The sequence below is a fragment of the Anopheles nili genome, chromosome 2 (assembly GCF_943737925.1).
Source record: "Anopheles nili chromosome 2, idAnoNiliSN_F5_01, whole genome shotgun sequence".
Classification (NCBI taxonomy): Eukaryota; Metazoa; Arthropoda; class Insecta; order Diptera; family Culicidae; genus Anopheles; species Anopheles nili.
Window position 1 is genome coordinate 34,518,617 of NC_071291.1, and position 22,154 is coordinate 34,540,770.

General features: G+C 48.9%; 2 protein-coding genes across 3 annotated transcripts in view; one reads left to right on the forward strand and one right to left on the reverse strand.

Moving 5' to 3' along the window:
- On the reverse strand, window positions 1-21,881 carry LOC128721284 (acetylcholine receptor subunit beta-like 2). 2 transcript variants are annotated; one of them, XM_053815022.1, is made up of 9 exons: window positions 21,797-21,881; window positions 21,189-21,700; window positions 20,985-21,117; window positions 20,758-20,885; window positions 20,370-20,545; window positions 17,877-18,029; window positions 15,587-15,666; window positions 14,949-15,058; window positions 1-455 (listed from the first exon to the last, which is right to left on the reverse strand). In XM_053815022.1, exons 1-9 carry the CDS (start codon window positions 21,879-21,881, stop codon window positions 240-242), a joined length of 1,593 nt encoding a protein of 530 aa, XP_053670997.1. In that variant the 3' UTR covers window positions 1-239. The 2 variants fall into 2 exon arrangements, with proteins under 2 accessions (XP_053670997.1, XP_053671006.1); XM_053815031.1 differs by having other exon boundaries at window positions 21,189-21,694; window positions 21,767-21,851.
- Window positions 21,310-22,154, forward strand: part of LOC128721267 (asparagine--tRNA ligase, cytoplasmic) — a 9,728-nt gene continuing 8,883 nt past the window's right edge. Inside the window, exon 1 of the mRNA XM_053815012.1 lies at window positions 21,310-21,339. Within this exon, the coding sequence (XP_053670987.1) occupies window positions 21,310-21,339 (30 nt within the window). The remainder of the gene's footprint in view (window positions 21,340-22,154) is intronic.

A 22,154-nucleotide genomic window follows, 5' to 3' on the forward strand; every position in this document is an offset into this window, starting at 1 on the left:
CAAACATATGCTTTTGCGCTTTTATTCGCTAGTTCTACCATAAACGTTACGTTTCGATTAGGAAATGCTGCCGCTTCGCTGCTCGTATTCGTAATAGTTTGTCCATCATAGTTGCGATTACGCTCGTGAGAGAGAACAACAAACCGACGGCTGAAGCGCCTGGGAGCGTAACTAGGATGTCCGGTCGGCCGAGCGAACGCGAACCGGATTAATGGAGTATAAAAAAAATCACGCAGTGATTAATCCAACGTGATACGCACGATGTCCGGCGGAAGCATGAAGTTGTTCTTGCGCAACGGAATCTCGCTCAGCTGCTGGTCAACCGGAGCACGCGTGTCATACAGCGACGGACTCTGGAAGATGATGCCGAACGTGCCGAAGATGCAGGAAATCGTAAACACCCACAGGAAGATCCGATCCAGCACCATCGAGACGAACTTCCAATCCTCGACGATCTGTGGAAGTGAAGGGAAAGTAAGAGTGACCGATGAGAAAGCATGTTTGATGAATTTTCCCAGCTTGCAGACTAACAGATACTAAAAATGTACACCTTTCTTCAACGAACACCCATTCAAACCACTAGAAACGATCACCCGATCGCGTTCTCGAAACTTAACCAACTGTCCGTTGGGGGGACAAGAGAATAAAAACAACACAATAGCAGAAAGAACATCCGCAACGTCGAAAGCGTTGCTCCAGCGAGTCATGGCGCGCTCGCAACGCAGCACATAAATCAACATCATTCGCTCGGTGTCGTCCTTTCGAAACATAATCCACCCATCGGTCTGCACCGGCGGGACCCACGATGACGGGACCGGGTGTCTTATTCCACCGCCGTCCCGGTGACCGATATTGTCACCGACACCGTCGACATCGTGGCCGGAAGGACGCTTGACGATAATACACACAGCACTCGCACACAAAAAAAATGGTAGCACTCTTCCCAAACCATCGCTCTCGACGGCACGAGCGGCACGATGATTGATTAATATGCATATAATTCATGCCAAAAATTGAATGAATGTTGCGATATTGTTTTAATTTCGTGCCATCGCTGGTTCGCTCCGCGAAAAACCTCCGCGTGCGCACAAAACCTCAGTGTCTCAAATTGACTTTTCCGAGAAGGCCAACGGGGCGGCCTCGAGGCGACGCGGTTCATTCAGATGGAAATTCGAACAATTTTAAAACCATCCCATCCGCAGTTCATTCGCGTCGATGATTAATTAGACGGCGCGTTGTGACACCCAAGCGAGCACGCAAAGAGCCGCGAATCATAATCTCAAGCTTTTCAAATTGTAAGCTCTTTCCGGGAAACGGAGACCAAATTGGTCGGCAAGTGGGGCGTTCTTTTTTTAAGCGCCACCAACAATGGTGACCGATGTACGACATCCGGTTAAATCATCAAACTCCCGTTAAAGCACCATCGTAAGCGTGTACCGTTTGGGAGGCACGTTTTTTGCAGGAATATGCACAACCAACGGGTAGCTTTGAGAACCTGAGGTTGCAACTTTCCCATTCATCCCTTTCGAGCGTAGTGTGTAATAAATTAACGTTCAGCTTTCAGGAGGGCAACAACAACTCCGGCCAACGTATTCGGGTTATCGGTTTCGGGTGCTTTTTGGGGGCCAACTTTTCGCAAGAAAACCGCACGGGAAAGTTGCTCCATTCGAACGCGTTAGTGAGTGCTGCTGGCGTTGTGTGCTGCTTCACTCCATTTATGCATACAAGCGGGCAGCATTTGCAAACCAAGCACCATTACAGCAAACTTATCATCACAACGGCAGTGCCGTGCGGGATTGCCCCCGAGAACTCCGTCGGTGGTCCATTCGGTGATAAATTTCGCTTTCATTCGTCTGCCAAACTGCTTGCGAATGGCGTCGCACTAAACTTGATCTATTCTGCTTCTTTATCTGCGGGCAAAACTTTCTTATCCCTAAAAACACTCCCATGCCTATCGTAATCTGAGCTGGAACAGTGACTTAAATGGGTTGAGTTCCAAGGATAAAAACATGAATTCAAACTACAATCTGTTCTGCGAGGCACTCTCTTGATTAACTACGACATTTCTCTCGTGTTGGGAAGCAATCTAACCGTTTCGATGAAGAAGGAAAAAATGATCTCCAAGCTAAATACGCGTGTTTCAAGGTAGCTTTTCAGAAAAGTTTTCATTTAAAACACACAATAATCAATTTCATTATTCGATAGCTCCACGAACACTCGTAACAAACGGTGTTAAAATTATTTACAAAATAGTCACAAGCCTTGTTCTAATATTTGATTCATATTATGAGCATTTTGTTTTGTTGACTCGCACGTCACAGTTTTAAATGGTTCTGTGCTGTTCTTTAAATGTGCGACTGTGCCCACTAGCATAAGGTCGTTAAATTAAACGAGCAATCATTTTTAAACAGATAAAAAGCCAACACAACATTCACACCTGCAGTGTCGATTCATTTACACTCCCTGCACTCGCGAGTGTGCGAGATGGTTGGATTTTCCAGCCTCAAAAAAAAGCCAACCCGCTTCTCTCCCAAAATTGCGAACAAAATTGAATCAAACGTGACAGAAACACCCACTTCACCGTTCTTCGAAGCTTTACGGGTGTGCTTAAAGGCGCCTCACCGAGAGTTGCTGTTGTCGTGGGGACATGGACAGCTTCACCAAACGCGAACACGGACGCAGGGACGACAGCAAATTAATTCAAACATTTATTAAATATCGATCGAACTCACCCACGCCTGCGGAAGGTTCCGAATTTAATTTGCCCCGCGCATTGATTGATGACCCTAATTATCTCCCTGTCGATTTCGGTAAAAATAGCAGCGTCCTGTTCCTTGAGCGTCCGAAACGCACATCACCCGCGATCCCTGGGAAAAGTTGAAAGCCCGATCCGACGAGAACTACCGAGGCCACGGCCCATTGGCAACTGCGACGGAATGCGAGTGCATCAACGTTCTTGGGAACTTTCGCTTCCTGGGACTCGCTTTTCCGACCCCAAAGGGAGTTTGCGATGTGCTTTTTGCTTCCCATTCCCGCGAAAGGAAAACGGCACAATGACACGGGGCACGATAAAAATATATCTCGAAGAATGGTCCAATGGGGGGATGGGGCAGAGTGGGGGAGAGTGGGGGGACAAAACACACACACACACACACACACCGCTGATCAAACGCTAAAAGGAGACGAAGAGAGCAGAACCATGAGCAGGAATTTTTCCACATAATTAATGTACATATTTGAGGTTTCGCACGCACACCACCGGGTGGTGCCATCACCAACACCACCCCCACAAACGTGGTGTTATCCTTGCGGTCAGAAATAGGAACAACGAGCACCGATCTCCGTTCTATTTCCGCGTTCCACGAGAGACAAAAGAGAGAGAGAGAGAGAAAGCGAACCGCGCGATGGAACGAGCGGTCAAACGTATTGAGGGAAAAATTGGACCGGACATTTTCCTCCCACTCCTTCCTCCCAAATTCACCGTTCGGACGGTGGCTCGTGTGACCTTTCAACGTTTTCCCCGGAACCGGAAACCGAACCCACGCCCAACCATCTCACAAAGAAGCCGGAATGATGGTGGGCGGAATGGCGGCGCACATCGTTTTATGTTAATCACTTGGGATTTATTTTCAGTAAATTTAATTATCCACCCGAAACTGTCCGTTCAATGGGTCCGGCCCCGCCCGGGAGGGGGGGGAGGGCTCTTGTAACGCTGCCTTGTAATTGCAGGTCCCCCGCCCTCTTTTCCGCACACTCAAACCCGCCGTTGCAGGACACCTCGCACCTTTTTGGGCGAGCGGCGTGGACGCTAACGAGATTCGAGCGCGCTGGGACGGGTTTACCGGGTCGGGAAACCGTGGGACGATAAACGGCAATAATCTTTATCGTTCCGATGGACCGGAAGGCTCGATTAGACGTTCCCCCACCCAATTCCAGCCCCGAAATTGGGGCTAGAAAATGTATTCCATCATCAAAGGTGGAAGTGCACTCAAACGAGGATCGGACCGAGAACGAACCTGACCGTGAGGGCGCGGTGTCTAATGACGGCACGTAAATCACATCGAGGGTGGGCGCACGAGAGAGAGAGAGAGAGAGAGAGAGAGAGAAAATATATTTGCGAACGAAACGCATAACGAAAATGGCGGTGTGTTGTTGCGAGCTTTTTTACGACAAGCGTCGCTTTAAATCGCTGGAGATGAGTTTGATTTTTATCTCGTTCTCTCTCTCTCTCTCTCTTTCTCTCTTATTCACCCTCTAGCTGAGCTTTTCCAGGGTGGCCGAGGGTGGCCTCAGAGAAGCGACAACCGATTTGATCCCTTTTCGAAGGTGATTTGAATAACCGCGATTTGCATAAGCACACGGGTCGTACCTCTTGTCTCATGGATGTGAGCCTTGCGACCGATACAAGGTCACTGAAAGTGACTTTTTTGTTGTTGTTGTTGAAAGCTCTGGAGCTATCTTTACCATTGCGGGTTCATTACGTCGCCGGTACATTATCATTGTGAAGGACGACAACATCAGGAAGGTGGCTCTGTTTTTCTGAACGATTTTTCGACGAGCTTGTTTTTGGTTTTTTTGGTTTTTGGTTTTTTGGTACAACCTTCAGCAGGCAAGCTTAACAAACCAATTTACCTTAGAGTTAGTAAACTAAATGTTATTACGTTATTACTAAATATTATTGATAAATGTTAGTAAACGAGATTAGTTATTAATAAATGTTTGAATGAAGGTACTACCAGAAATCACTCAGCAATAACGCAATTTTGTCCAAAACCTATACACCTACAGTAACTTGAGCTACGGTATGCTATGTTTCGCAACACAAATCAACTGATCATCACAAAAACAAAGGCTTTCGAAAAGAATAACTTAAGATACGATGTCGGTACGACGCACTTCTCACAGGAAATTATTTTCCACTCGATTGGATAATACCTTCTGCTGGAAAAATAAACATCGATCCCTGGCGCATCAATCGACCCAAACGAGCCCCCTTTTGGTACTCGGATGAATGAAATTTTACCAACTCGAGATGAACTTTACATTTCAAATTCATATCGTACTAGCTGTGGGAATACGCAGCGAAACGCAGAAAATCGTTGAAAGGAAACGTCCGGATGGAAATGGAAATTCATCTGTTTACACAGGACCTTACGCCACCACTTTATGAGCGCCCCCTTGCGATGTTATGTTCCAACTAACATCACGACATTATTATCACTCCCGCTGGACGCCGGCCCTACGTCGGCCAAAAATCACCTACTCAGCGCTACCACAGCGACCCATTCCACGGTGGGGCCTAATACACCGTCCAGGGCGCTCTAAACTACCGCTAAATATGCAGAGAGAAAGAGTAGCGACACAAAAAAAAACGGAACAGCAATCCTCATTACCTTCTCAAAACGACCCAAACGTGTGGCTTTTCTCGGGCGTCATGACATGAGCACCGAAGGACGAACCACGTATCCTTCAAGTGCCCACGGTCTGTTGGCTTAGCCTGGGGCCAAACCCACCAACCAACCGGCCGACTGGCCCCCGGCTAGTCCGGTGACTTACGAACTCAAATACCCCATCAACTTTAATTAGGGCTTTCCGTCCGTTTTGTCAGCGCTTTTGGAGAGAGAGAGAGAGCTTCCTCGAGCTGGGTGGCGGGGTGATTTTTTTGTGTCACTCCACCCTCCCAGCAAAACGCCACTGGGTATGCTTGCCGCCCGGGAAGGGAAAATGGCCACTCAAAAAAAAAAAAGAAAGGTCAAAAAACGGCCTCACAATCACCATTACACCAGGTTCGCAAAACAATCGGCAGGCCGTCCGGTGCCTTTGGCTCAAGCGTGCGGGCCCTAACGCAATAAACGACACAAAACAGAACACCCGGAGAGAGAGAGAGAGAGAGAGAAAGTCCCAAAAAAAACGAATCTTAAAGTGGGCGGAAAAGCTTCCACCGAACGCGGCGTGGGTGGGGGATTAAATTTTAATGATCATTACACTCATTGTGTCCCGAATATCCGACCCACCCGGCTGGAAAAGGGTGGGTTGTGTTTGTCTTCGCGTCTGTTTTTTTTCTTCCTCTTTTTTTTTGTTTCTCATTTGTTTGGGATCTCCGGTCTGGAAAAGCGCGCTCGCGGCCAGGAAAAAAAGCGCTACCGGCCACCGGATGAAGCCCCGAAACTTTCCGAAAGGTGTGGAAGGATTAGACGCGCCAAAACGGAACCGACCCGATTTTCTGCTTTTTTTTCTCTCCCTTTATTATATTTTTTTTTATCCCACGATCATAACCATGACTCCTTACCATCGCGGGCAGAACATTATCGCGTCAAACATTCGCTTCGGGTCACTCGGGTCCCAGCGGCCTGGGTTTCGATGCCAATGCGAATTTATCACGCTCACTGGAGCTCGATCGAACGGCGGAAGTCAAACTTTCGGCGGCTTGGGCCGCCTTTCGGTTGGTGGAGGCAAAAAAGAAAGAAAAAAGCTTCACCATTACCGACCCACAAGCGCAAGCAAGCAAGACGCCGAGAAGCTATCTTATCCGCTTATCAAAGACATTCATCTACGATTTTTTTTTTAGTTGCGTTTCGTAACGCTTAATGGTGTGCTCGCGAGCCCATAATAAGCGCGTCGTCTTGCCGGAAAAACGACCCTGAGACTTTAAGGGAGGACAGACAGGGATGGGATGGTCCGAACAAAGCTGAATATTTGTCAAACGGCGTGCCGGTTTTGCGTGCGTACGACACGGCGAGGGAGGTTTGCTTCTGCAACCGAGCGGGTCGAGATAACGGGCCCAGGCTTCTGGTCGAGCCAGAGCCTCGTTATCATTTTCATTAAGTCAATTTAACATCATCCCTGTGGCCGTTTAAAGTGGCGTTATTATTCATCCGAATGTTTCGGGCGTTTGGTGCGACGGTACGCGCTTTCGTGCCGGTATCGAGCAAGGATTTAAATCCTCAAGGGATTGTAGGAAAAACATAAAAAAGGTAGATTACCGCCGCGGAGTACGGCAATTTATCCGCGGGCGCTATCGTTTTGAAGCGCGGCCGCTACGCTTCTTTGGGCGCATGCTGCCAACGCCCAATGGTGCTTTTTTTGTTTTTTTATTTTCGACCGAACCCCATCGACGTGGCGAAGCTATCGGAATTAATATTCTCCATCGCACGCACTTTCACCAGCAACGATGTAACAAGGCAAACGTAAATATCAGCCAAACTTAACACAATTTACAGGATGGCCGATTGGAGGCATACGTTCTTTCTAGCGTAATAATCCCTCGAAGAAGAGCATAATGATGACTTTGAAATCTGAAAGGATTTCCATAGGAGTTGGGTGTGCGATATAAGTTAAAAATTGGCTTGCCGAGGAGAGCAGATTTCAATTTATATTTTTTAATTATTTTTCAAAGGCTTTTTCCGCCATAAAAGTAAGAATTATTTCTATCAAAAATATAAACGACAAGGTATTGCTTTCGACATATTTATACTCTGATAGTTGAGGAATAAAATTATGTGTTTAAAAAGGTAAGCAGGTCCCTGTTTCAATGCTACCGCGAGAGTTCCGCAGCAATTAAATTATTTTAAAGCTTCACCAACTTCTTTGTCGATGTGTGATTAAATTTCAAGACTTCTTAGACAGCACTGCCTTGACCGACATCTTATTGTTAACCTTGCATTGTACATCAATCAAGAAACGATCGATCATGATAAAAAATGCAGGATGATTAAAAAAGGTCAGTAAAGACCCTGCATCATTTCAGCAAACCCCACCATACCCGTCAAATTGAATTTAAAAAAAAATTACAAGACTTTCCACACTCCTCGCATAAGAAAAACAAGACATCATTCCGAGGCAAATCGAATTTAGCGTTCAGTGAGATGAAAATAAAAGCATAACACAAAAAGAAAAAATCCGACGCAAACAAAGAGCCGGATAAAACCGAAGGCCCCCACAAAGCCACAAACAACACACAAAAGACGACTCGAGCTCGGAGCATCGTGCGGTCTCTCTACGGTCGAAATTTAAATTACGAAGCCCGCACAGGAGCCCCCAAAGGAAGGCCAAAACCAACCGACCAATCAAACAATTACCCTAGCACCCGGCGTCCCACGATCCATCAAAACCCATTCAAATCAAACTCAGACCTCTAATCCAACATCGTGGAGCCGTCCGTGGAGCCCGTGCCGTGGTGACGATGAAAAAGCGCCCCAAAAAAAGGCCGCTAAATGCTGGCCAACGATGCGGCCCAGAAACAAACGTCATCTGCGGATGTTTCGCCACCGAATCACCGAGCCAGTTTGCGAGCTTCGTGGAAAGCGGGAAAATATGAAACGAACCCACCACCGCGCGGTGTAAGGTCTGCAGCTGAAAGCTCACGATAGGGCTTTGGCCGTTACCGATGACCCCACCAACCCACGCGTGAAGCGTTAAAAAAAACGCACACACAAACAGGCAGGCGAAAAACGTACACCCGCCCCACGGTTCATATACGATGAGATAGTACTTTGGGATCAAATCGACCGAAAGAAAGCTGAAGGGAATTTTCAATGAGCTGTAATGGACTGCTGCTGGCGCGGCACTCCTTTGCTGGTATCCTTTCGCATCGGGTCCGGGTGACCCTTCCATCCGGGCGGGCTTTGATGTTTGGGCGAGGAAAGCAATTTTCCCACCCGATGCACCCTTTTTTTTCTCCATTCGCTCTTCTTTTCCCGCACGCCCCTTTACTCGGTTTACGCAAAGCCTCTGCGCTGATCGCCCTCGACTCGCGTCCGTCCTGGGAATATCCGAGGCGGCTGCGTTGGCCAACGAGCTAAGGCCGCTGCTAAAAACAAAAAAAAAGGACAACCCGCGTCGGGTGGACGATAACCCCCGGCAGCCATTTGTTATTTATCATTTTAACTGCTCTTCTTCTTCTTCTACGCCAGGGGTTTTTTTTTTGTTTTGTTTTTGGGCGCCACGAGGGTTTCCTTCGGCGCAAGCATGCGGTTAGCGCGGACACGATCCGATCCAACGTACACGTGGTTGTACGCTACGTGTGCGCGGGTTTTCCACCCCACAGCCGCAAACATTTTTCAACATACACACGCACACATACACGGCCACATCCACAGAAAAGCAGGCCGATCCGCGTGAAATATCGACGTCGATCAACCGCGCCTGATAGGAGCACATCGGTGGGTCCACATGTTTCCACGTACGCGCGGTGGCCGGTGAAAGGGGGCCATTTATTTTCCATTCCCCTTCCCTCCCACGCATTTTGGCGTCCCACCGACGAGTTCTGCTGGTTTGCAGCACCGGCTTGGAGCCCGGAGGCTTCGGCTTGAGCGAAACGAGCGCTCGGGTCGAAGTAACGCTCGGAAAATGGGCAGAAAGGATGGATGAAGCGGCCACCGCGCAGGTACCGGCACGATGCTTGTGGCAAAACAAGGCCAAAATTAGCAGCAACGTTGGGTTAAATATTTTATAGGTATTTTTCATCGCACGCCTCGGGTGGTGCCGCGTAGCGATGGAAAATAAGGGGCAGCCCAAATTTAATCCCGCTTCGCAGGACAAACACACACTAACTTGTTTGCTAGTTGTGCTAATCGCACTAGCATCTATACTAGCGGGACAGGTCTTGCAGCACTTTGTACTCCTACATAGGGGATGGGTGATAGCGCGACAAAAGATACTGGATAAATGTCAGCCAAACAACGACCTATAAAGACCCCCTTTTTACTGAATGTTCATTGCCTCAAAATCAACTCATTACATTACCAAACGATAAGTGTGCGTTTAAAATTGATTAATTACATAATTTTTCCCCACAAAAGGATGCACGTCACATTCAATTGCAAACGTTATTGCCGCGAATCGAATGAGAAATGCCGACAGTTCGATCTATCTCCAAGAAACTGAAACTCCTTAAATGTAAATAACGCAAAGAACGCATCTTGGTCCTCTTTTCAATAGAAAAAAAATAATAAAAGCATCGAAATATATTCAACTAACAAGAGCGCAAAATTACACCGTACAACATCTACAATAAGAGATAAAAGCAACGGACGAAAAGGTAGCTTTCAGCAAATAGAAGACTAGCTAACGAAAACCAACAGCCATTGCAAGAGGATAATAGGATTCGAAGGAGTATTGTCAAACTGTTACTCTAGAAATACAAACGATACGAGAAGAGACGTTGTTTTCTTGTCACAATTCAAAATTTGAAACCACTACGGTGCGTTGAGAAAACTCCACATTTGTAATCACTCCCTTGTAAAATGTATTACAACGCACCATGGGTTGTTTTGCGGAAACCCGTTTGCCTTCGATCGCTGATCGCTTTCACCTGCCGCAGAAAAGCATAACTCACCCAATGCAAAAACCAATGCTCCACCCTCTGAACATTGAAACTCGCCCAACCAACAATCACTGCACGCGCACAATCTCTGAGCGATGAATAAATCCATTCCCATCGTTCCCATCGGCATCGGCTGGTGCAAAATCGCACGCGAAAAGCGATGCCTCTCGATGCCCTGCTTCGAAAACATGCTCACCCCTCGGTGCGGGTGGCGATGTTTCGCGATCGCTTTACGACGCACCATTAGCATTAACTTAAACACCTTCTAATAACGATTCCGGGCCGACAAATTGGCCAACCCCGGGGCCAGGCCAATTTCAATACGGCCTTTTTTCCGATTGGCCAAACTGTTCGCTCGTTAGCGGGGTGGTTGGGTGGGTGGGTGAACATCCCTCCCCTGCCCTCCACCCCCACGTGCCCATCCTAATTATGAGTTCCCTCGCTGTTTTCCTCCCCTAGGGGTGCCCTTTGGCCCGCTCTTAATCGATCGAAAGCGCCTTCCGATTCGACCTGGTGCGCTCATTTGCCACGATCGCCCAAAGAAAACAACCACCGCGGACCATCTTAGCTTGTCGTCGGTACACCCACACACAAACACCCACGCACGCCGGGTGCGAAGCAAAGCGCGAACGCTTTAAAACATGACGAAAAGTTTCACCCAACGCCGGAAGGGGATGATGGTGCTGCTAACCTTCCTACGCTCCCGCGAACGGTGAATGGAATTCGCATTTTCGCTGGTTTTGCGTTTTTCCCGAGGACCCCCCCCCTCCCCCCGAAAAAGAAAAAACCCCATTCCCACCCACCCATCCACCCAGCATCCTTTTAACGCATCCGAGCCGAACCGGGTCGAGCTATCTTTTAAAAACTCATCTCACCGCAATCTCCCATTCTCGCGCTTGGACCAGAATCCGGCGAAAACGGCCATGGGGTTGTGGGTGGGTGGGTTCTTTACGATTACGGTAATGGCCGCGGCGCGTAAGAGCGTATGCGGCAGAGCGATTTTCACCGATTTTCCGTACATATCCGAGCGAGTTTTGGGAACGGGGCAAATGTAATGCTGCACGAAAAACCCACCGGAAGCAGCAATATCCGCGCTTCGGGTGATAATTCACCTTTCCAACTCGGCGGGTGTTCCGTGGTTTTGTGCGGGGAAAAAAAACACCTACTCCCAAAACCGATGGTATTGACTCGCGTTCTGTTCTCGAGTTCTGTGCCCGTTCTCGGGTCTCGCCCATACGCAAATTGCAAAAAAAATAAAGCACTCACTTATCCCTGCCCAAAGGCTGCCCAGAAGAAAGAAACCCCACTGCACGCTTTGGTCCTGTAACGCATTAACGAATGGTTTGGCGTCAGTCTGGAAAATTGGTGCATCAGCTGCAATGGACCGTTCCACCCACTAACAACACTTTGCAATGCAACGGCCTCGAAATCTTCCGCCACAGAACATCCGCAGCGACGTGGGGGTATTTTAGCTGAATGTCATTAGCTGAATGTATAAGTGTGTATGTGTTTGTTTGTGTGTGTGTTTGTTTGTGTGTGCCAATCACGTCCGCTGGAGTAAATCAAATCAAAACACTCGCTACACTTCCCGCCGGAAAAACACACCCCCTCCCCCTCACACACACACACACACACACGAAGCAACGCGCAGAAGCCTTTTTGCTGGAGTGATCTTCCGGACCGTTCGTTCCGTTTCCGGGCACAGCGAAACAAACTAACCGAGCGAGCAAACAAACAAACAGCCCTCAGGCATCAGCTACAAACTATTTACCAGCGTGCACATCCTCCCTCCGTTTTTCCTGTAAACCACCCCTTCGTCCAACGTTTCCACCCCTTTGAGACTGGGTGAAACCAGCGCGAAACGGAGCGCCTACGAAAGGGCAAAACTCCAGCGCAACGCAACTTCAAAGGAATTTCTCGCATTTTTGCTGCATCACATCCTTCAAGCGGTGGTGCTCCTCCCAATGATTCTCACCCCGTTTCTGCCCCCCCCCCCTGTGGCTTGCATCTTACAACGCCGTGGGGCAACCCTCCTCGCCTTCAACCCAACCACGGCCATTTACAAGCGAGACACACCCACACGGCTTGGTTGTTGCTGCTGCTGCTGATGCTGCCACGTACAACAAGCCCGACCGTACAACGCTACGCTCCTTCGGGCGTGAACGTGCAGTGTACAGATTTTGGTTTTCCAACCCACACACACACTCACAAACACACACACGCCCGCTCTCGCTCACACCCACGTTCAACCCTCCCCCTTTTTTGGTGGCCCGGTTTTGCTCGCTCGACGCTTGTCACCGGTGGTGTTTATGTTTTCCGACTCCGTGGAGGAGAATGAGAAGAACGGAAAGCAGAAGAAGAAGAAGAAGAAGCAGGAATCTTCTTCCACCCACGCCACCCACGCCATGCGATGCTCGATTACATCATTTTCTTATAATGTTATTTTAAATTCCGTCAACCCGGGCATAAGCGGGGGTGAATGGGCCCTGGGGGGTTGAGCGGGGCCATGACCCATTCCGAGTCATGTGATGCCGGTGCCAGTCCCAGTGCCAGTGCTGTATCCCATGCCAGTAGCTAATGGTGCTCGTGTGTGAGCTCCGATTTTACGACGGTCCCGGACGGTGGTTCGTAAAATATTTGAAACTAAGTGAACGTTATTGCAATACCCCTTTTTTTTTTTTTGGCGCCCGGCAGCGAGGCGTTGATTTTGCCTCCCCCTATTTCCAGGCGCCGCTTGGTTCGGTAGAGCTTGTGCTGGAAATTCGTGCTCACCCACCGATGGAGGCGCCCAGTGCCTCACACGGGGGTCGATCACACAATAAGCGAGCCATCGGGACCGCATTGGCACAAACTTTCGGCACAAACACAGCAGACCTTGGCCAGGACCAACATCCAGCACACGTGTACAGAGAGAGCGAGAGAGAGAGCGAAGCATTGAAAAACCCGGGCAATCATGCCGGGCTGTCGTAATCGGGATGTACCGCTTGCAGCGTTGTCCGAACAACGTCAACAAAAGGACGGCAGGCGTGACTCCGGGCGCTCGATATTTGATCTCGTGGCTTTGAGAAAAAAGTTCCTCTAACCCGGGGAGGGTTGAACAAAAAAAAAACAGTGAACACAACGTTCACCCGGAATCCGGTGATTGTAAATGCGAAGTGTGCTTCCGAGAGGTCCCAGTCCTCTCGTAAGAGTAAGCCACTTGTGCGATGGAACCGTCGTGACAAAGCTACCCGATGGTGTGGTGGAAAAACTCATTTGTCCACCACAAGGTGGGTGTGGATAAGCTCGGAAAAGTATCGCTAATCGTAATAAGCGTACCGCTGCAACAGAGCGGTAAAAGTACCGAATGGGCAGTAATGCGCTGCCCTCACAAAGGGGCACTTTCTTTGATAAAGCAGAATTATAATTAAAATTTCTCACCAAGAGAGATCTTCCTCAGGCTTCCACAGGTTGTGGGCAAACAATTTGCGCAACAGTTCAGAAAGCCAATATCTTCGCTCTAGCTCAACCAGGAAACAGAGCCGTGGTGCATCTGTTCCGAGACGGTGAAGTGTGCATCTTAACCCACTCTCACTCGCTCACCTTGGCACGGTGTTCGGATCGAATCCTTTTGGCTCGGTTTTCCAATCCTGGCTTTGAAACGCCACATCGGTGCCGCATCGTCTGTGCCGCAGCAATCGCATCTCCCGCAATCATGCATCTGCAGTGCAAAGACGCTCAAGCGATGTGAACCTGTTTCTGACACCAAAGTGGGGGTTCGCCACTTGGTGCAATCCACACGCCATCCATCCTCCGCCATACATGCAATTTTGCGAGGCATGCCTACCTTCGCCACGTGCAAAAGCGAATCCCAACGGGGAAAACCCCCGCGATGATGGCCTTTACGGATCCTTTGATCGTGCTTCAGCTGGTGGTAGTTGTCGATGGCAACGACATGAGCGCGCCACCAACCGGGTGGGAATCGTGTTAAACTAAACCAATTAATCTACCGGGCTGTAATCAGCATAATAGATTGCGTTCGATTTGTGAAACCCGTGCCACCGGCCACCCACCGAAATGGGTATTAATTAGTGTGTCCCGGGGCAGACACCGGATCGCCGTTTAGCGCTGCAACTGATCGTTGCATTATGATGTAATTAATAAGACGAGCGAGTGAGTAATGTGTGCCCGCCGTGTGTGTTTAAACACGCAACAAGCACACACAAGTCGCACTTCCCCAAAAACGGGAATGCAATGTCCTTTTGCTGGCACGCGCGCACACAAAGAAGGGTCGTGGTTTTTAAATGAAACACACGCGAGTGTAGGAAAGCGGGTAGAAATCGAGGTGGATTAGCATAAGATAATTGCAATGGGTCACGTAAAATAAGCCCCTCTAATTATCTCACCACCATAAATCAATTCGCGCTGGTTTCGCTCGTAAATTACCACGCAAACACATTCGTACATCAGCGTCGGGGGGGGTTTTTTCTTATCGTTGTGTTGTTTCTTGCTCTAAAGCCACTCGAAACCCCGGGGACCGTAAAATTGTGTTTATTTAACCGCACCATTCCCCCAGCGAGCAGGGAAAGTCGAGAAAAGCGCAAAAAGCAAGACGGAAAACCAAAGCCCACCAAAGCTCACTCACCTCATTATCCTTATCGGCGTCCTTGATGTGCTGGGCGATAAATCTCACCGCCTGGATGGCGGACAGGACCTCCGGTGATAATTGCTTCGGGATGACATTTTCCGCCTCGACTGCACGCGCCCAACCACAACCGCGGGGTTAGATCGATGTTCCGGATACCATGGCGCGCGTTTTCCGAAAGGACACGTGCGGCGAGCGTGTTCCGGTGCAACCGTCGTTCGCCCCGGAAATTGTGCCATGTGCGCGCGAGTGTACCCCGTGCCGGGAACAGGCCGTGAAGGTGTGCGAAAATGGGAGCAAAAAAAAACAATTTTAGAAAACCAACCACCCACGGTATGGGATCGGTATGGGCGCGAACAGAGAGCGACCGGTGGGAAAGAAAACGGTCCCCCCGTCCACAAAATGGCTCGTAAAATAAATCAAAATTTAATTATAAATTATCGCCCGCCTCCCACCCGCTAGTGTGGGTGGTTTGCCGGGGCCAGGCGGATGAGTGGAAATTTGGGAAAATGCCATCAAAGGATGACCGGTCGGCATGATCGGCATGGTGGGGTTTGGGAAAAATGGGGACGGAATCCGGGCGCTACGACAGGGAATGGCTGCCCTGTCGCTTTTAGGATCACTCCTGGCAAACTCACCTGAACCGTGGGAAAGATTAACTCCTATGTTATCGAAACTGTCACCGCCTTCCTTAAACTCGCCGGGAAAATCACTAACGCTGTGGAAATGTGGGCAACGAAAGAGAGTGAGAGAGAGAGAGAGAGAAAACAAATGGACGCGGTTAGTGAACACGAGTCATTAATGGAGCCGAACTGAGCTGAGCTCGAATCCCTCGACATCACCCTCCAGCACACCAGCAAGAAACCGCACACAAACACAACCGTCGGACCATTGGAGGGAAAACCACACGGTGCGTAACGCAAACAACAGTGTCCAGGGTCTCACAACACCGACGGTGTTCCTATCATCACCATACATCTTCCGAACCCTTGTGGCAGGACCCCACCGGAACCATCGGCGACCATCGGTTCTGCGATACTCGGTCTTATCGGGCAATTTATCTGTCCCACTTCCGCTTTTGCGAGATGTCCCCCCCCCCCCCCCCCATGGCGTTCATCCTTTCCGGGGAGGCTAATGAATTTAATAATAATAAAATAATGTATCTCTCCTGCCGCATGATGCCGGAGCAACGTCGTGGCCGCCTTGTGACAACAACCCGGGCCACCAGGAAAATTCCCACCACCCACGACCGTCCCGTAAGGACCTCGCCGCCGCTCCTTGGGCGTGTGTTTGTTTTGCTACTCGTACACGCTTCAACTACCGCTGGCGCAAGTGCGAAAGCAGAGAGCGGCCTGTGGAAAAGCCGAGAAAACACGAGACGCAAACGGAACTAACTTCATCCGGCTTCGCACGTGTACGTACGTGCCCCCACCCCCGCTAGGGGGAGGCGCATCCCTTTGCAATTCCGTAGATGGATGTACATGTGTCGAGATTTGCTTAAATCATCGAGATGGGCTCCGGGAGTGCGAAAACATGTCGTTGGGGCGCGCGCATGTTCTAAAAATGTGCATGTAAATTTGATTAACAATCCAACCGGCGGCATTTCTTCCCACTCCGGGGCTCCGGGATGTGTTGTCTGGGTTTCCGTTTCCGCTTCGAAAGCCGGCGAAGCAGGCGAGCAACGTAGCTGAGCTGAGTGAATTAAACCCTGAAGGCCTGGCCTGGTTTTGATTCCATTATCTGCAGTTTTATTAAATTATCAGCGTGTGGTGTTATCGGGCATTGCGCGTTTTGGTGCGCTGGCACGTTCTACGTCGGGTTGGTGGTTAGTAGAAAAAAAAGCTCTAGAGCCTTGTAGAAGTCTAATCACACGATGAGCACACGTGGGTTTAAGGCTGTTGGCACAAAAAAATTTAGCCTCGATCATAGAATAAGAACTGAGCAAATGAATGAGCAAGCCGTCTACTGTTGAACTGTTATTCGACACATAAAATCCGTGCTCATATTTTGCAGTACTCGCAATCGCAGCTTCTATCTAGCGCGTTTTCTTTTTTGCGTGATCTCATTCCCCACAAAATGGCGATTAATCAAATCAAGCAACGGATATGAAGACGCACCGAGCCGTTACAAAGCGGGCCCCAAAGGGACCGCTCGCACACATCTTAATCCACCGACGAAAGCGTTACACTTGAAGTAATTTCTTTATTAACAGCGAACAACCTCCACCGGCACCTCGTCAGTCCGATGGCCATCCCAGCGATGGGACACACTTTATGGATCATCGAACATTAAACACAATTAACGGTTACGACAACGATAACGATCATTAGGCGAACCGAGTGCCATACCGACCGGCGTGAGCTAACAATTCAATCCGATTGCACCCTCGGGGAAGGCTAGCTTCTCATAGGCATAGTAGTGGGTGAAAGAAAAAGGTACATTAAACATTACGCAGCATTTGCCTTTAACGAGATGAAGGATCACGTGGCGTGTGCTGGAGAATTTTATTCCGCAAGAAACTGCTTCTGCTGCTGCTGTTCCTGCTACTGAATATTGATTACCGATCGCCTTGGAATGCCTAGTACATAGTGGCTTTTGAGTTCGTCGGTACGTGTGGGTGTGCTTTTGACGACCACCACCGTCAATTGCTTGATTACTTTCCATCGCAAGTGAAAATGGACGGCGAACGAGAGTGAAACATAAACCACTGGCACGGCACCGTGCACCGTGCGGCGGAAGGAAATCCCTGGCTCGAGAGTGATAAGAAACCGAAAACGGATCAAATTTTACGACCCAACCGACCTTCATTTGTCGCTCAGCTTCCGCTCGGTGCAATCTCGCCATCCCGAGCGTGTCCGCACGCGCCCGTTTGGGTACGTTCCTTGCGCCCAAAGCTCAACCTCAACCTCCAGAGAAGCCACAACTTACCTCATTTCGATTTCGTTCGTGTAGCCATTGCTCGGTGTAGAATCGTCGTAATCCGGCAGCGTGTATTTCGCCCGGCGCATCATCATGATCTTCGGCATTATCTCGAGGAACAGCCGCCGGACGAAGGGTGACATTTTATGCGTCGATGTACTCCTGGAATGGGAAAACAGGAGTTGATGGTGGTTATGCGTGCACGTTTAACTCATACTCCCGCAGCGGTGAAGCGCGAAAGTGAGCCTTTAGCGGAAACTCCACCCACTTGGGGGGGGTTCGCATCATAACTGATGTTATTATTTTTTTTTTGCCACATCCGCATCACACGCTAGATCAGGAACCCAATCCCTCATGTCTCTCGTTGTGGTTGTGCTTTTTTTGTAGAGTAGGACCCAAAACCTACCCCTTATCGTGTTTTCCCGCGCGAGCTTTCCCAAGGACCAACGAGAGCCACAAATGACACATCGTTCAACGCACACTTCGATGCCACGCACAAGCACGTGTCTGGAAAGCGCTTGGCGTGAAGCGAATAAAACGCTCGGTCGCTATAAAAACCGGCTCGCGTATCCTGCGCGCGTCCCAATCGCAATTGCTTGGCCATTAAAATAACACAAATAGCCCAATGGCAGCTACGCCGGAAGCACCTCGTTTTGCACGGTTTCTCAAGAGGACAGGTTTTTCCCTTCACGTTTCTTGAAACAATGCGCCGTTGCCAGGAGTGACCGACAAACGAGCATGATAAATAGTGTCATGGCTTGCTTTAACGATGCGGCTCATTTCCACCGCACGTGCTGATTCTTATTACACCAGGTTTGAAGGATATCGTCCTGAGTGCTAATTACATTTGTGCGTTAGTTTTCGCAGGCGAGGCCTGAAAATCGGACCTTTCCTAATCTCAAAACCGATCGGAGGCGGACATTCACCACACGCGGACATCCGCGTACGTTTATTATGCGCTCGAGGCGAGCACCGCAAAAACCGCAAATATAAAGAAACTCGCAAAAATGATGTGTTTATTTTATACTTTTCGCAAGCTAACATAACACCGGCTTTACGACACCCACACGGCACATCCACTAATGTGCGCACACCCGCAAGGGCAATAAATTTGGCCCATCTCACTCAACCGCACGATGGACCGAGCTGGAACCCGGAGGGCAGTAAATTACAATGCCATGCCCGTCGCCATGGCGCATATAATTACACCGCCCGGAAATCGGGGGTGCGTTAAATTATTTATCGTTTTCCCATGAGTCGCTCGCCGTGTTAGGGTTTATTGTTATGGCTATGATTGAAAATGGCCGGCAAAGGATTTCGGTGATAAGTTTTCGGTGGCCCCGCAGGGGCACGGATTAAAATTTAATGCCATCTCCCTGTTCGTCCGTTTGATGGGCTGCTGGCGGGTGTGTTAAAGTTATAGAAACGTGGAAAATATGCGGAAATGCGACACCACACGTCTGGAACCGGGCGACCTTTACCGGTCCCTTTCGGTAGTTGTCCTGTTATTAGCCGTTAATAATTTACAAGTTTGCTCAACAGCGACCAAAAAGCATGCATGTGTATTCTTGCATTACCATAACGATGGCTTTGATCATCGTTACCTCAAAGTACCAAACATTGAAAGGATTATTGATCTATACACAAAGTAAATCAACAGGAATCGTATCAAAGCGTAACAGAGCGTAGCCATACTAGAAATGTTGAATAGATCTTATTCTTCTTCTATTCTTAAATGGCTAAACAACCATTGTACGGTCAAGGCCTGCCTTGTTATGGCTTTATATAAATTCAATTTTGTTTTTGCAGCCGAGCTGCGTACGGGGGAGGCTGAGTCCAAATTTGCGTAGATATACTATTAAAATTGAGTAGCTATTTAGAGGAGCTGGCAAAGTGATATTGAAGCTAGAGTTGCGTAAATATACTATCGGAAAACTCCAACAACAATTGTCAATTGAAAGTCAATATGTTTCAACACACTACATAAATCATCTTGGCCTTGACAATTCCTAAAAAGGCGAGTCGAAAGACTTCTGTCTTTTCTGTTGGTCAAATAAACCTCATTTCCGTCTCAAAGCTCTAGAACTTCATGAGCTTCCATTGTGTGTAACAGAAATATATAATTATACTATAGAAATAATAGCAATCTCATCCAACCTTCATGTTGAATAGTCTTCAAAACCTTTACCCTACACGAAAATAAAGGAAATCAAAGGATAGCAACAAATATATGTAAAAAATAATTTGGCATTATATTAAAACAGCATTTGCCGTCTACGAGTCTAGAAGAATAGGTTTTTTGCAAATCATATCGACGATGATGACTTTTCTACTGTTTCAACTTTTTCTACTGTTTTAAACTCAATGTCTCAAGGAATAGATTGCTACATATTTCGACCACTCATGAAGCCGCGTCCAATGAACCTTTCTACCCCGTTCTTTCGACAGATTTCTGTATCACCAAATGCTCCCATGCCTCGAGACAATCACTACGCTACTTACCGATACCAAACGTTGAGCACACAAACGGTCGTCCACACCGACAGCGACACAAGGATCATGGTGAACAGCAGATACTTGCCCAGCAGTGGCACGGCCAGCGACGTTGGCGGGATGATTTCGGCCAGCAGCAAAAAGAACACAGTCAACGACACCAGAATCGAGATGCAAAGCGTGACCTTTCAAGAGAACCCAGAGCAGATAGGACGAGAGAAAGACGGGAGGAAGATTATTCGATTATCCTTTCGCTCGGGCCAGACATTTCCCGACTTCACAGCAGGGCCCTTGACTCAACAATCCTTCCCGGTGCGGAAGTGTCCGGGCAACAATTGGCCGGCAAGAGCCGACGGCACGCCACAAGCAGCAAAATGCAAAACACAATCCTGCGTACCTTCTCGCCCGAATCGCTGGGAAGATAAAACACCAGCACCGTGAGAAAGGTGATGCCGACGCAAGGAATGATAAGGTTGACGGTGTAGAACAGCGTTTTTCTTCTCATAGTCAGCTTGAACGTGATGTCTGGGATGGGAGATAAGAGGGCAACATTGAGCAAGATGGAAACATGACCTCGTTGAAGCTGAATCACTGAGCCCAATTGGTGGATTGATTTCAACGTACCCGAGAAGGGCTCTGGACAACACGGATAGTACTCCTCGTTGCGGCTGGCCGGAACCTCCAGGATGTCCCACTCGACGGACAGATAGAATTCACTCAAGTCGATGCCAATCTGGACCAGATTGCTGCCAGGAATCTGTAAGCGAACACAACAGTTGGGTTGTTTCCTTCTGTAGGAGATTGATCCTGAAAGAGGATCAAGTTTACCTGATCAAGATGGCGCAACTCCACCTGCGCCCCATTATACGTCCACGAGCCGAACTTCATCAGACACGTCTGCTCATCGTACGGGAAGTACTCCACGTTCATCTCACAGGACGACTTGTAGATGGCCGGTGGCTCCCAGAACACCTCACCGGTGTACTTCAGTGTAGCCTTCGTCATCAGCGTCACCTCGTAGTTACCGTCCCAGTTGTTGTACAGCACGATATCCGGCAGCCAGATCTGCTCCGACGGAACGTACAGCATTTCCACGCCACCGTACTCTTCCGGGTCCCATTTCAGCTTGTAGTCGAACCACTTCTGCTTCACCCACAGGTTCGTAGTCATCACCTGGTTCCGCAGGCTCACCTCGATGAGCTGCGACAGCTTCAGGCCCAACCACACCGTCAGTGTTTCCGTGTTGTTCACCACCGGCCGTATCAGACGATTATAGTTGCTGAGCAGGTCATCGTACAGACGCTTGGCGTCCGGATTCGCTTCTATATGCGCCACTGAAGCTGTAAAAAAACGTTTCCACAGGGTGTACATTAGTAGATTCCTACTCGGTTCCACTGCAACGACACACGCCCATCTAGCTAGTATGCTTGACCTACCCTGTGCCGAGCTTGATGCGACCAAACAAAGCAGCATCACCTTCGCGTTCAGCATCTTGATGCAAAATTCGGTCGACACCTTCATTTTTCCTGTCTTTTCACACTGCCAACACCAATGGAAATGTTTTACAGTTGAATTTTCATCACAGCATCAGCGGGAACACCTCGCAATCAGGGTATTTTGGGACTAATTTTCCAACACACCACAACTACTGCCACAGAGCAAGCACGCCCATCGGAGCCTTTTGCTGGTAGGGCATGGATGCTGCAGCGAAAAATCCAGCATCCAACGTACACGGGGATACACTCGCACCGATAAGCTGGCGCTGAGAGCTGGGAAAAATCGATACAACCCTCG

Bases quoted from the DNA above. Each gene is read 5' to 3' on its own strand.
- LOC128721284 (XM_053815022.1), bottom strand. From the start codon at position 21,881: ATGAAGGTGTCGACCGAATTTTGCATCAAGATGCTGAACGCGAAGGTG. The intron at 21,701-21,796 runs GTAGGTCAAGCA...GTTTTTTTACAG, and splicing joins CGCATCAAGCTCGGCACAGG to CTTCAGTGGCGCATATAGAA. The intron at 21,118-21,188 runs GTAAACTTGATC...GTTCGCTTACAG, and splicing joins AGTTGCGCCATCTTGATCAG to ATTCCTGGCAGCAATCTGGT.